Genomic DNA, 14,627 nt, shown 5'->3' with positions numbered 1-14,627 from the left:
TGCGCCTGGTGCTCGCCAGCTGTGAGCCCTGGGTCTGGTGCCCATCCTGAGGGCGGGAGGTAGGACACGATTGGCCCTCTGGATGGGTGGTGGGATGCCCTTGCCGGCTTGGGATCTGGATCCATCCCGCTGATGTTCATGCTGGTTGTTGGGAGCCACCTGGTGGCTGCTTTTATATAATTTCTTCCTTGCGAGTGTCTAGGGACGGGAAGCGGCTGCGGTCGACTGGTTCTTCAGTTGCTTAGGCTTTTATAAATATAGATGAGATAACATTTAAGTTTCTTTTACAACCAGGGAGTATTCAATTTATGGTTTGTGTTATTGTGGAGTAAACTCTGTGCACACTTTCTTTTTTGCACACTTTTTTTAAATGACTATATTTTTACTTAAATTTTTTTTTTACTGCCTCATGCATTAACATGCTAAACATGACCAAGAAGAAATACAATATAATCCAAGTTTCTTTCTTTCACCAGATCTGAGCTCCTAGTCCCCTTTCCTAGAAGCATCCACATCCCCATTTCATTTGTATATGCTAAAAACATGCCATACATATGAAAACATGTGTGAGTGTAATTTCCTTTCTATACAAATGAAAACATGACTAAAAAATAACATTCTTCATCTTATAATATATTTTGAAGATTGTTTTAACACACACATACATCTGCCTTGGTCCATTTAATGGCTGTATAGTATTCAATTGATGTGATGGACTTTTTAAACCTATATTGAAAAGTTTTTCTATTATATCATGTTATATTATAAACTCTGATTGTCTTGCAAAGCATAGGTGCTTTAAAATATAAATTATAGCAAGCTATTTTAAAAAATACTCTGAATTTAAAACTAGCATTTTTTGCAAAAACTTTGGAAGTTTAAAAAGTATAGAAGCAAAAATGTTTATAACTGAACTGCCCAGTGATATCATTTTGGGATATTTTCTTTCAGTCATTTTTCCTATGTATTTTAAATATTGTAGACACATGTATTATAACGTGCCTCATACGTTTTGAACAAGTATATAACATGTGTTTGCCCTATCATTAACACTCTGTACTTAAAAAATGATTGCATAGCATTACATGAATGTAACATAATTTTATTCAGTAATTTTAAAAAATATATTTTTATTGATTTCAGAGAGGAAGGAAGAGGGAGAGAGATAGAAACATCAGTGATGAGAGAGAACCATTGATTGGCTGCCTCCTGCCTCCTACTGGGGATTGATCCCGCAACCTGGGCATGTGCTCTTGACCGGAGTGGAACCCAGGACCCTTCAGTCCATAGGCTGATGCTCTATCCACTGAGCCAAGCCGGCCAGGGCAGCAGTTTTCTTAATATTAGACAAATTCTTTTTTATTAGTAGAAATACCACTGCAATGTATATCTTTGTGCAAAGCTGTAAGATTTTACAAGTTCTTTAATTAGAATTTTAGAAGTAGGTTCAAAGGGTAGATATGTGTATTTCAGTTTTGTGATAGAAATCAGGTTGTTTCCAAAAGGGCAGTTGAAGGACAGAAACATTGGCTATTTTACTCTCTTAAATAGCAAATTGTATTGAAAAAAGTCTTGCCCTAGCCAGTTTGGCTCAGTGGATAGAGTGTCAGTATGCCATGGACTGAAGGGTCCCAGGTTCGATTCTGGTCAAGGGCACGTATCTTGATTGCAGGCTCCATCCCTGGGCCTGGTTGGGGCACATGCGACAGGCAACTAATTGATGTTTCTCTCTCACATCAATGTTTCTCTCTCTCTGTCTCTCCCCCTCCCTTCTACTCTAAAAATCAATGGAAAATATCCTCAGGTGAGGATCAACAACAAAATAGTCTTAACTTGTATTTCTTTGATTAGTGGTATCAATTAGTGATACCAACTTTGCTTTTTGGTATCAATTAGTGCTTTAGATATTTTGTGACTTATTTGTGTTCTTAAGCTATTTCTATATATTGGCCTTTAAAAAATTTATTCCAGTGGTTTCCTTTTAAATATAATGTTAATTCATTGCCAGATTGAAACTCTTGAAGTAGAATAATTTGATTCTTAAATTTAGACTGGTTTCATCTGGAAGGTTAGGCCAATAAAAATTTAGAAAAATTTTGTTACTTGAAATATTATTTCTAATGCATTTTAATGGAGGTATTTACCATATTTTTGGCTCTTAGTGTTAATAGCTAGCTAGTGTCTTTGCTGCTGAAGACCTATTGGGAAATTCACTATTTATGGCCTATTTTATAGGTGACAGTGCTCGATCCGAAGTTTTGAGAGAGAAAATTATTGAATTGGAAATGGAAATAGAAAAATTTAAAGCTGAGAACACATGTTTAGCTAAACTTCGCAGTGAACGAGAAAGTGCCTTAGAAAAACTCAGGTATGTTTGCATCTATAATTTGGGAAAAAATATACAGTGATTCAATTGATATCTTTAAGATTTTATCTAAAATACTGGAAACAATCTTTATCAATCTAACAATATAAATGGAAATGAAATCTGTACCACATGTAAATTTTTTTAGTAAATTAAATGACTCCTGGTCAAAGATATGTTTAAAGGGTATTCTCTTGGTGATGAAATTTTAAATTGAAATTTGAAAAGCAGTTTGGGGTTATGAATTCAAGTACTACATTAGCCAGTGTATTAATTTCTTAGGGCTGCTATAACCAAGTAATACGCACTGGGTGGCTTAAAACAGCAGGAATTTATTTTCTCATGGTTCTGAAGGCTTAGAAATTCAAAGTCAAGTTGTTCTGCTTGTTCTGCATGTTCTGCTGAACCATGCTTTTTCTCCTCTCTTCTAGTGGTTGCTGACAACTCTTAGTGTTTTTTGCTTCTGGACATTAGAGTTGTTTCTACTTTTCGGTTTTGTGAATAATGCTATTATCATTGGTGTACAGATATCTGTTCAAGTTTCTGATTTTAATTATTTTGGATATATATCCAGGGTGGAATTGCTGGATCATATGGCAATTAATTTTCCTTTTCCATTTATTTTTTAGGCAGGGTGCAAGGGAGGTTGGGGAGAGAGAAAGAGAGAGAGAGAGAGAGAGAGAGAGAGAGACAGACACATCGATGTGAGAGAGACATATCTACTGGTTGCTACTGACTGCCTTCCACATGTGCCCTGATGGGGGGCAGGGAGTGAACCCGAACCCAGGTACGTGCCCTTGACCTGGAATAGAACTTGCGACCCTTCGGTGCACAGGCTGTTGCTCTTAACTACTGACCAAGACAAGGAACCACCATACTGGTTTCCACAGTGGCTGCACCAGTTTAGATCAGATAAATTGGTTTGCATATGCTGAACCAACTTTGCATTCAGGGGATGCATCTGACTTGGTCATCCTGTAGAATCCTTTTAATGAGCTGTTGAATTTGGTTTTCTAGTCTTTCATTGAGGATTTTTACATCTATGTTTGTATTGGCCTATAGTTTTCTAGTGGTATCTTTGGCTTTGGTATCAGTGATAATAGCCTCATAAAATGAATTTGGAAGTGTTCCTTTTTTCTTTTTTGGAAGAGTTTAAGAATTGGTATTAATTGTTTGAATGTTTGGTAGAATTTTATATGTGAAGCCATCTGGTCCTGGACTTTTCTTTGTTGGGAGATTTTTGCCGATGCAGTCTATTTGTTATTGATCTGTTCAGACTTTCTATTTCTTCTAGATTCAGTTTTGGCAGGTTGCATGTTTGTAGAAATTTATCCATTTCATCTAGGTTATCCATTTTATCTGGGATTATAATTGCTCACAATACGATCTTTTTTTTTTCTTTTTTCTGAGGCAGCTTTGGAATATCTTCTCTTTCATTTATGATACTTATATCTTTTTTCTTTTTTTTAAGTTTTTGTAAAAAAATCTTTATTGTTGAAAGTATTACATATGTCCCCACTTCTCCCCCTTATAGCCCACCCTTGTCCCCTGGCCTTACCCTGGCCTGTGTCCATGGGTTATGCATATATATATATGCCTACAAGTTCTTCGGTTGATCACTTCCCACCCACCCATCCTCCCCCACTTTGCCTCTGAGATTCCGCAGTCTGTTCTATGCTTCTATGTCTCTGGATCTATTTTGTTTATCAGTTTATTTTGTTCATTAGATTCCACATACCTGGTATGAGTGAAATAATGTGATACTTGTCTTTTTCTGACTGGCTTATTTCGCTTAGCACAATACTCTCCAGGTCCCTCCATGCTGTCTTTTTTTTTTTTTTTAAATCTTTATTGTTCAGATTATTACATTTGTTCCTCTTTTTTCCCCCCATAACTCCCCTCCTTCCAGCTCCCACCCCACCCTCCACCCTCACTCCCCACCCACTGAGTTCATCCATAGGTGCATGATTTTTGTCCAGTCACTTCCCGCATCTCCCACACCCCTTTTCCCCCAAGAATAGTCAGTCCATTCCCTTTCTATGTCCCTGATTCATTATAGTCACCAGTTCATTCTGTACATCAGGTTATTTATTCACTTGATTCTTAGATTCATTTGTTGATAGATGCATATTTGTTGTTCATAATTTGTATCTTTACCTTTTTCTTCTTCTTCCTCTTCTTAAAGGATACCTTTCAGCATTTCATATAATACTGGTTTGGCGGTGATGAACTCCTTTAGTTTTTCCTTATCTGTGAAGCTCTTTATCTGACCTTCAATTCTGAATGATAGCTTTGCTGGATAAAGTAATCTTGGTTGTAGGTTCTTGGTATTCAGCACTTTGAATATTTCTTGCCATTCCCTTCTGGCCTGCAAAGTTTCTGTTGAGAAATCAGCTGACAGTCGTATGGGTATTCCCTTGTAGGTAATTGAGCCTCTTTCTCTTGCTGCTTTTAAGATTTTCTCTTTGTCTTTTGCTCTTGGCATTTTAATGATGATGTGTCTTGGTGTGGTCCTCTTTGGATTCCTTTTGTTTGGGGTTCTCTGCGCTTCTTGGACCTGTAAGTCCATTTCTTTCACCAGGTGGGGGAAGTTTTCTGCCATTATTTCTTGAAATAGGTTTTCAATATCTTGCTGTCTCTCATCTTCTGGCACTCCAATGACTCTGATATTAGTCCGCTTAAAGCTGTCCCAGAGGCTCCTTACACTATCTTCACACTTTCGGATTCTTTTTTCATTTTGCTTTTCCAATTGGGTGTTTTTTGTCGAATCTTTGGTTTGATTCTTGTGCTCCTCTGGTCTGCTATTGAGTATAATATTCTTTATTTCAGTCCGTGTATGCTTACTTTCTAATTTCTTTATCGTAGCATCGAGGGTCTCATTAGTTTTCGTGAGGCTCTGCACAAATTTATGGCAAGCCCTCAAAATTGCGATTCTTAGCTCCATATCCTCCATTTCTGTCATGTTTTTTTGTCTCCTCATCTTTTATGCTTTCTTGGTGCACCCCCTTGTGGTCTCTGTGCGCAGTCTTGTTCTAGCCAAGCCTTAATTGTTGTAGTTAACACTAGAGGGATTTGACCACCAGGCCGACTGGCTGTGGAAATCAGCTGTGGGAAAACTTCAGTCCTCAGGGGAGGCGCTAATCCAGCCTTTGCCTGAGGCGATAGGCAAATGGCTGTGCGCAGGGTTTGGGCGGGGCGGGCTCAACAGGGCGGGGGGGAGGGAGCAGCTATGGCTGCTCTCAGTCCGTCCCCAGGGGCTCTGCCTCTCTGTCCCAGCAACCGCTGCAAACCTCGGAGGGGCCGTAGCCAGACAGTCCCACTTCTCCCGTTTGAGTCTGGGTCCCTAGAGACTCGCCCGGATCTGTAGCCCAGAGTCTGAGACTCGCTCCTGATTGAAAACGACAACCGCGCCCTCAGCCGCCAGCCCGCTTTGCGCGCGCACCCTCACCACCGCACCGCCGTACCTTTAAATTTTCCACACTGCGCCTCCGCTGAGCGTCGGAATGCTGTTGTTTTTGCTTCTAGTTGAAGAGACTCTCCTCAGCCAGCCTTCCCGTGGTTCTGGTTGATGTCCGCTCTGACTTTTAGTTGTATTTTTGAAGTGGTTGTTCGAGGCAGCAAACTCCGGTGTTTACCTATGCCGCCATCTTCGATTCCTCCTCTAATGACACTACTCTCCATGCTGTCTTAAAGGGTAAGAGATCCTTCTTTTTTACAGCTGCATAGTATTCCATGGTATACATGTACCACATTTTTTTTATCCATTCATCATCTGATGGGCACTTGGGCTGTTTCCAGATCTCAGCTATTGTAAATTGTGCTGCTATGAACATAGGGGTGCATACCTTCATTCTGATTGGTGTTTCGGGTCTCTTAGGATATATTCCTAGAAGTGGGATCAATGCGTCAAATGGCAGTTGCATTTTTAATTTTTTGAGGAAACTCCATACTATTTTCCATAGTGGCTGCACCAGTCTGCATTCCCACTAGCAGTGCACTAGGGTTCCCTTTCTTCCACATCCTCTCCAGCACTTGTCATTTGTTGATTTGTTGATATAGCCATTCTGACAGGTGTGAGTTGATATCTCAGTTTCATTTTAATTTGCATCTCTCTGATGATCAGTGACTTTGAATATTTTCTCATATGTCTCTTGGCTGTGTGTATGTCCACTTTGGAGAAGTATCTATTTAGTACCTTTGCTCATTTTTTAATTGGATTGTTTGTCTTCCTTTTGTTAAGTTGTATGAGTTCCTTATATATTTTGAATATTAACCCTTTATCAGATATATCATTGCCAAATATGTTCTCCCATACTGTGGGCTCCCATTTTTGTTGTTGATGGTTTCTTTTGCTGTGCAGAAGCTTTTTATTTGGATGCAGTCCCATTTGTTTATTTTTTCCTTAGTTTCCTTTGCCCTAGGACCGTGGTCGGCAAACTGCAGCTTGCGAGCCACATGTGGCTCTTTGGCCCCTTGAGTGTGGCTCTTCCTAAGCCTTAGGAGCACCCTAATCTATATAATAAAAGCATAATATGCTAATTAGACCGGGCTGCCAAATGACCTTCCGGATGTCCTTCTGGATGAAGCCACGGTGGCGGGTGCCGAGACAGAGGCAGTTGGGGCGATCAGGCAGGCAGGCAGGCAGGCAGAGGCGGTTAGGGGTGATGAGGCAAGCAGGCAGATGGGTTAGGAATGATCAGGCAGGCAGAGTGGTTAAGGGCGATCAGGCAGGCAGGCAGAGGGGGTTAGGGGCGATCAGGCAGGCAGGCAGGTGAGCAGGTAGGGGTGATCAGGCAGGCAGGTAAGTGGTTAGGGGCAATCAGGCAGGCAGGCGAGCGGTTAGGAGCCAGCGATCCCGGATTGCGAGAGGGACGTCTGACTGCCGGTTTAGGCTGGGATCAGGCCTAAACTGGCAGTCAGACATCCCCCAAGGGGTCCCGGATTGCGAGAGGGTGCAGGCCAGGCTGAGGGCCCGCCCTCCCCTGTGCACGAATTTCGTGCACCAGGCCTCTAGTTAAGTTAATAGCAATGTACCTACCTATATAGTTTAAGTTTAAAAAATTTGGCTCTCAAAACAAATTTCAATCATTGTACTGTTGATATATGGCTCTGTTGACTAATGAGTTTGCCGACCACTGCCCTAGGAGATGTATCTGTAAGTATATTGCTATGAGAGATGTCTGAGATTTTGCTGCCTATGGTTTCTTCTAGGATTTTCTGGTTTCACGACTTACATTTAAGTCTTTTATCCATTTTGAGTTTATTCTTGTATATAGTGTAAGTTGGTGGTCTAGTTTCATTTTTTTGCATGTATCTGTCCAATTTTCCCAACACCATTTATTGAAGAGACTGTCTTGACTGCATTGTATGCTCTTGCCTCCTTTGTGAAATATTAATTGATTGTAATAACTTGGGTCAATTTCTGGGTTCTCTGTTCTGTTCCATTGACCTATGTGCCTGTTCTTGTGCTAGTACCAGGCTGTTTTGATTACGGTGGCTTTGTAGTATAACTTGAAATCTGGTATTGAGAGTCCTCCAACTTTGCTCTTCTTTTCAAGAATGCTCTAGCCTTCGAGGTCTTTTTTGGTTTCATATAAATTTTTGTTTGTTCTAGATCTGTGAAATATGTCATTGGTATTTTAATAGGGATCACATTGAATCTGTAGTACAGGGGTCCTCGAACTTTTTAAACAGGGGGCCAGTTCACTGTCCCTCAGACCGCTGGAGGGCCGGACTATAGTTTAAAAAAAAAACTATGAACCAATTCCTATGCACACTGCACATATCTTATTTTGAAGTAAAAAAACAAAACGGGAACAAATACAGTATTTGTATTTGCATGTGGCCCGCGGGCCGTAGTTTGAGGACCCCTGCTGTAGTAGATTGCCTTGGGTAGTATGGACATTTGACGTGGATTCTATCAATCCATGAATATGGTATATTCTTCCAATTGTTTATATCTTTTTCTATCTCTTCAGTCAACATCCTGTAGTTTTCCAAGTACAAGTCTTTTACCTCCTTGGTTAGGTTTATTCCTAAGCATCTTAATTTTTTTTTTTCAATGGTAAGTGGAATTGTTTGTTTAGTTTCTCTTTCTGAGAATTCATTATTGGTGTATAAAAAAGCCGTCGATTTTTGGGTGTTGATTTTGTATTTTGCTACATTGCCAAATTCATTTATTAAATCCAAAAGTTTTTTGGTGGAGTTTTTAGGGTTTTCTGTGTACAATATCATGTCATCTGCCAATAATAAGCATTTTACTTCCTCCTTTCCAATTTGGATGCCTTTTTTGTTTTTAATATATTTTCATTGATTTTGGAGAGGAAGGGAGAGGGATAGAAAAATAGAAACATCAATGATGAGAGTGAGTCATTGATTGGCTGCATCCTGCAAGACCCCTAGTGGGGATCAAGCTCGCAACCCAGGCATGTGCCCTTGACCAGAATTGAACCCAGGACCCTTCAGTTTGCAGGCTGACACTCTATCCACTGAGCCAAACCTGCTAGGGCTAGATGCCTTTTATTTCTTCTTCTTGTCTGATCGCTGTGCTAGGAATTCCAGTACTGTGTGAATAAGAGTGGTGAAAGTGGACATCCCTGTCTTGTTTCTGTATTTAGGAGAAAAGGTTTTAGTTTTTGCCCATTAAGTATGATGTTTGCTGTAGGTTTGTCATATATGGCCTTTATCATGGTGAGATATGTTCCCTCTATTCCAACTTTGCTGAGAGTTTTTATCAAAAATGGGGTTGGATTTTGTCAAGTGTGTTTTCTGTGTCTATTGATATGATCATGCGATTTTTGTCTTTCAGTTTGTTTATGTGATGTATCATGTTTATTGATTTGCGAATATTGTACCAGCCTTGCATCGCTGGAATCAATCCTACTTGGTCATGGTGTATGATCTTTTTAATGTGTGTGTGTATATATGTATACACACACACACACACAGATAACATACATGTTATCTCTGTGTGTGTGTGTGTGTGTATGTACTTTTTTTTTTCTTTGTTACTCTTCATCCGAGGATATTTTTTCATTGTTATTTAGGGAGAGTAGAAGAGAGAGAGACAGAGAGAAACATTGATGTGAGAGAAACACATCGACTGGTGGCCTCCTACACGATCCCTAACCAGGACCCGGGCCAGGGAGGAGCCTGCAACCAAGGTACTTGACTGGAATTGAACCTGGGACCCTTTAGTCAGCAGGCTGATGCTTTAGATACTGAGCCAAACCAGCTAGGGCTGATCTTTTTAATATATAGCTGGATCTGATTTGCTAATACTTTGTTGAGGATTTTAGCATCTATGTTCATCTGGGTTATTGGCCTGTAATTCTGTCTTTGTAGTGTCTTTATCTGGTTTTGGAATTAGGATAATGTTGGCCTCATATAAAGAGCTTGGAAGTGTTCCTTCCTCTTGGATTTAAAAATTTTTTTTTTTAAAATGTATCTTTATTGATTTCAGAGAGGAAGGGAGTGGGAAAGAAACATCTTCTGGCATACCTGATATTCGAATATTGCTACGTTTCACGTCCCACAGCTCCCTTAAGCTGTCCTCCTGTTTTTTAATTGTTTTTTCTTTTTGGTTCTCTGATTGAGTGATTTTTTTCAACCCTGTCTTCTAATTCACTGATTCAATCCACAGTTTCCCCTAATCTGTGTATTCCCCAATGTCTTCTTTATTTGTGCTATGTCATTCTTTTTTTCTGTTTTCATAGTTACTATACCTTTTCTCATGCTGTTGAGCATTTTTACCATCATTATTCTGAACTCTGTATCAGACAAATTTCTAATCTCTGTTTCATTTATCTCTTCTTCTGGAGAGTTCTCTTATTCTTTCATTTGAGGGTTGTGTTTTTTTTTTTCCTCTTCATTTTGGCTCCCTATTTGAGTTTGTTTCTATGTATTAGTAGATAGATCTGGTATGGCTCCCAGTCTTGGTTAGGTGGCTTTATGTAGTAGTTGACCTGTGGGACCCAGTGGTGCAGTCTCTCTGATTACCTGACCTGGGTGCTCTAATGTCCCTTGTGCACATTGTGTTTGCCCTCCAGTTGTAATTGAGTGTTAATTACTTTTGTCTCATGTGTGCATGGGCTTGCCCCTCAGGCTGGATGACAGTAAGGCTTAACCTAATAGCGTGCAGGGTGCTGTGTCAGTGCTTGTCACACAGCAGACTTAACCTCAGCAGGGTTTGGAGCCTGCCAATATCTCCCTTTTGATATACTGCTTGTGAAGCTTATTAGATCCTGCTCTAATAAAGCTGGCCACTGGGTTTATTGGTTTTGGGCCTTTTCGGAGGGTTTCTGGTGTAGGCCAGATGGTGTTTGTGACTGGCCCTGAAAATCTTTTTCGGAGCTATCAGCAATCTAGATGCATGTGGAAAGGTCCAAGCTGTGCGCCAAAGTCTGCTTTTTCTAGCTCCAGCTCCAGAAGCAGGTCATGCAAAGACTTGAAGCACCCAGAGATCAGCTTTTGCTCTGGTTGGTTATTAGTGTCAGTCACTTAGTGAGTCTCAGGCTATAGAGCTTAGCAGCATGTAAACTCCATAGGGTGGGGTGAGAGGGTTTCTAATGGGTGGGACAATTGCTTTCCCACTCCCCACCAGACTAAAGTTGCATTGATGAGTAAGCTCTGTCTGTGAAAGCTGGTTTCTGCAGAATGGGGAAATAACTCAGCACAGGGATCTGGCGGCTGTCCTCTCAGCTCTCTTCCCAGAGCCACCAACCTCAGACTCTCCTCACACAGCTTTAGCTCACTCTGCCCACCCTTTGCTGGAGCCCAAGTTGAGTGGCTGCACATGAAATTTATTTTGTTGGCCCTTTAAGAGGGTGCCTGCATATTTTTGCCCTCTCTTCCTCCCATATAGAACCTGAAGTGTTTTCACAGCAAGATGTTATGTGGGCATCTTTCCTGGTTCAGTTACTCCGGACTGGGGAGCCCAGCTTGGGGTTTAAACCCCAGACTTCTCAGGGGAAATCGCCTTTCCCCCCATGTGAGATCTCTCTCCAGAACTTCAGCTGCTGCCTGTTAGGTGCCCAGCCATCCCTCTTTACTCCACACTTCCTACCAGTCTTGATGTGACCTCTTCTTTATGTCCTTGGTTATATTCTCCTTTCTCCTCTGACTATAACTTCCAAATATCTGTCTCCCAGTTCAGAGATTCTTTCTTCTGCTTGATTGAGTCTGCTGTTGAAAGTTTCTATTACTTTTTTTTTTTTTTACTTCATCCATTGTCTTCTCAGCTTGACAATTTCTGTTTGGTACTTTTATACAGTTTCTCCTTGTTGAACTTCTTGTTTTGTTTCATGTATTGTTTTCCTGATTCTGTTGGGTTATTTATCTGTGTTCTAATGTAGCTTGCTGAGCTTCCTTAAAACAATTATTTTGAATTCTTTGTAGATCTCTATTTCTTTTGGACCAGTTTCTTGAGCCTTATTAGTTTCTTTTGGTGATGTCATGTTGACCTCATTCTTCATGATCCATGTAACCTTTTCTTGATGTCTTTGCATTTGAAAGAGCAAATGTCCCTTCCTGTTTTTAGTACTTGGTTTTGGCAGATCTTTACCTTCTGCTAGACCCCTGATGAGTCTGCTTCCAGAATCACAGTTGAGTGGAGTTGTAGCCAAATCAGGTGGCTGCTTCCGGGTAACCTGTGGGGTCTATTGTTGGCAGGTCTGTGACCAGGGGTGCAGATGGATATGGTTCATGCTAGATCCCTGGTTGGACAGGATTGCTTTTGGATCCATAGCCAATCGGGGCTGGAACTAGGTCATGGGCTACTTCTGGGTCCACTGTTGAATCTGCAGGCAGGGGATATGTTGCCAGGGGTAAGGATGAGTGTGGCTCCTCCCAGGTTCCTGTGCATCTTTCTGTTGGGTCTCTGGGTGAGCAGAACTGTCTGCAACTACAGTATAGCAGTCTGGGGCCAGGTAACAGTGTTGTTTTAGGATCTGTAATTGGGACTGAGATGTGTGGGCCTGTTATCAGAGGCACAGATGGGTGTTGCTCTTCACAAGTCCTTTGGCGGATGGAGCTGGGGCTGAGTCCATAGGGGATCTAGGCTGTTTTCATTCTGCAGCCAGGACCATGTTTTGCAAGTCTTCCACTGGGGTATGGGCTTGCCTTCTCTCAGTGGCTGTCCTTGATCTTACGGCTTCACCAGGTTTTCCCAACCTCCTACCTGAATCCTAGAGCTTCTACAAAATCACTTATGCTCATGAATGGCTGTTGGATTGTTGTTCATGTGGAGGGATGTGAGCCAGGGACCTCCTATTCCACTCTCTTGCTGATGTCACTCTTCCTATGCTCTTAACACAGCATGAACAATGAAACTGGGCTGTGGCAGTCCCTTAGCTAAATCAACATTCTTCTCAGCTAAATACCAAAGTTCTCAAGTGGTCTGTAAGAACCTAGTTAATCGCCCCCCCCCCCTTTTTTTTTCCTGTCTCCTGCTCACTGTTTTAGCCACATTGGCAGCTTAGCTGTTTTTTGAACACATCAGGCATATTCCTACCTCAGGGTTTTTGCATGTGGTGTTCCCTCTGTTTGAACTGCTTTGTCCAAATGACCTCATATGTATTCTCACTTTCTTTAGGTTTTACTTCAAATATTATCTCAGCAAGATGACCCCATCTATAATTTTAATCTCCTACCCTGATATTATCTAACCTCATTCCTTGCTTATTTTTTTTTCCTTGCCACTCCTAATCTATACTAATAATAGCCTAGGTGACGTCATGCCCTCACGTCGTCACAAGATGGCCACGCGCACAGCGGAGGCAGGGCCTGGTGGCTGCTCCGCGCGGTGAGGCCTGGGGGTCCCGCGGCACTGCGTGGCATGGAGGAGGCTGGTCCCGGCGTCTCTGCCGCCTCGCGCGGAGGAGGCGGGTCGTGGCAGGGGAGGGCAGTTGTGGGTGATCAGGCCGGCGGGGAGGGCAGTTGTGGGCGATCGGGCTGGCAGGGTAGGGCAGTTGGGAGTGATCAGGCTGGCAGGGAAGGGCAGTTGGGGGCGATCAGGCCAGCAGGAGAGCGGTTAGGGAGTGATCAGGCTGGCAAGCAGAAGTGGTTAGTGGCAATCAGGCAGGCAGGCAGGCGAGTGGTTAGGAGCCAGCGGTCCCGGATTGTGAGAGGGATGTCCAACTGCGGGATCAGGCCTAAACCGGCAGTCGGATATCCCCCGAGAGGTCCCAGATTGGAGAGGGTGCAGGCCGGGCTGAGGAACACCGCCCCCCTGTGCATGAATTTCATGCCTTGAGTCCTATATAATAAAAGGGTAATATGCTAATAGACTGAACGGCGGAACAACTGGTGGCTATAATGCACACTGACCACCAGGGGGCAGATGCTTAATGCAGGAGCTGCCTCCAGCCAGCAGGCCCCGATCGCCCAATTGGGGTCCAGCGGCCAACCTCTTGGTCCCTTCCCCTTGCCAACAGGCTCTGATCACCCAATGGCGAACGGGGAACCAGGGATGGGTGGGCGGCAGATGTGGGTGGCGCCAGGCCAAGGCCCCAGCCCCGCCAGTCACCCCATACACAGAGGGTGACTGGCGGCGGGGTTCGGGGCTGGTGAGCGGGCGGGAACGGCCAACCTCTTGGTCCCTCCTCCTGGCCGGCAGGCTCTGATCTCCCAATGGTGAACAGGGAACCGGAGGTGGATGGCAGTGGGGAGTGGGGCAGGCTGCTGGCAGCCGGGGAAGATGGCCCTGATTGCAGGCCAGGCCTAGGGACCATACCTGTGACGAATTTCGTGTCCCAGGCCTCTAGTGTTCCATATATTTTACTTACTTATTCTATTATTTTCTGTCTCTCCTATCAGATATAAGAGGTTTCACAGGAGTAAGGATGTTTAGTTATTCCACTGTGGTTCCTCCAGTGTACTTGATTGATAGCAGGTGCCCAGTAGGTTCTTGTTGGAAGGGTGCTATGGATTGAAAATGGATTCACCAAGATTCCGGCTCCTCATTACCAGGCTGTTCCTGGTGTTTCATTTTGGTGCCACTTGTGGATTATTATATTTACTGAGATGGTTGGTCCCTTTAGATAATCTCCTTAAATAACATGGTTTGATCATTTTAGGAAAGAAATCACAGACTTTGAACAACAAAAAGCAAATGAATTGACTCGAATAAAAGAGTTTAAAAAGGAGGAAATGAGGAAGCTACAAAATAAACGCAAAGTTTTTGAAAAGTATACTACAGTTGCAAGAACTTTTCCAGATAAAAAGGAACGTGAAGAAATACAGGTATACCAATACTTATATACTC

General features: G+C 42.5%; 1 protein-coding gene across 6 annotated transcripts in view; it reads left to right on the top strand.

The window, feature by feature from the left end:
- CPAP (centrosome assembly and centriole elongation protein) overlaps positions 1–14,627 on the top strand; it is a 105,327-nt gene that overhangs the window by 31,389 nt on the left and 59,311 nt on the right. For all 6 annotated transcript variants that reach the window (XM_070409351.1, XM_070409353.1, XM_070409349.1 and 3 more), the window contains 2 exons: positions 2,236–2,368; positions 14,440–14,605. In XM_070409351.1, the coding sequence (XP_070265452.1) occupies positions 2,236–2,368; positions 14,440–14,605 (299 nt within the window). The remainder of the gene's footprint in view (positions 1–2,235; positions 2,369–14,439; positions 14,606–14,627) is intronic.

The sequence above is a fragment of the Myotis yumanensis genome, unplaced genomic scaffold, assembly GCF_028538775.1.
Source record: "Myotis yumanensis isolate MYYU_CA2020_CCGP unplaced genomic scaffold, mMyoYum1.0.hap1 SCAF_3, whole genome shotgun sequence".
NCBI classification, from domain to species: Eukaryota; Metazoa; Chordata; class Mammalia; order Chiroptera; family Vespertilionidae; genus Myotis; species Myotis yumanensis.
Note: the sequence above shows the minus strand (reverse complement) of the source record. Positions and strands in the feature narration are given on the sequence as shown.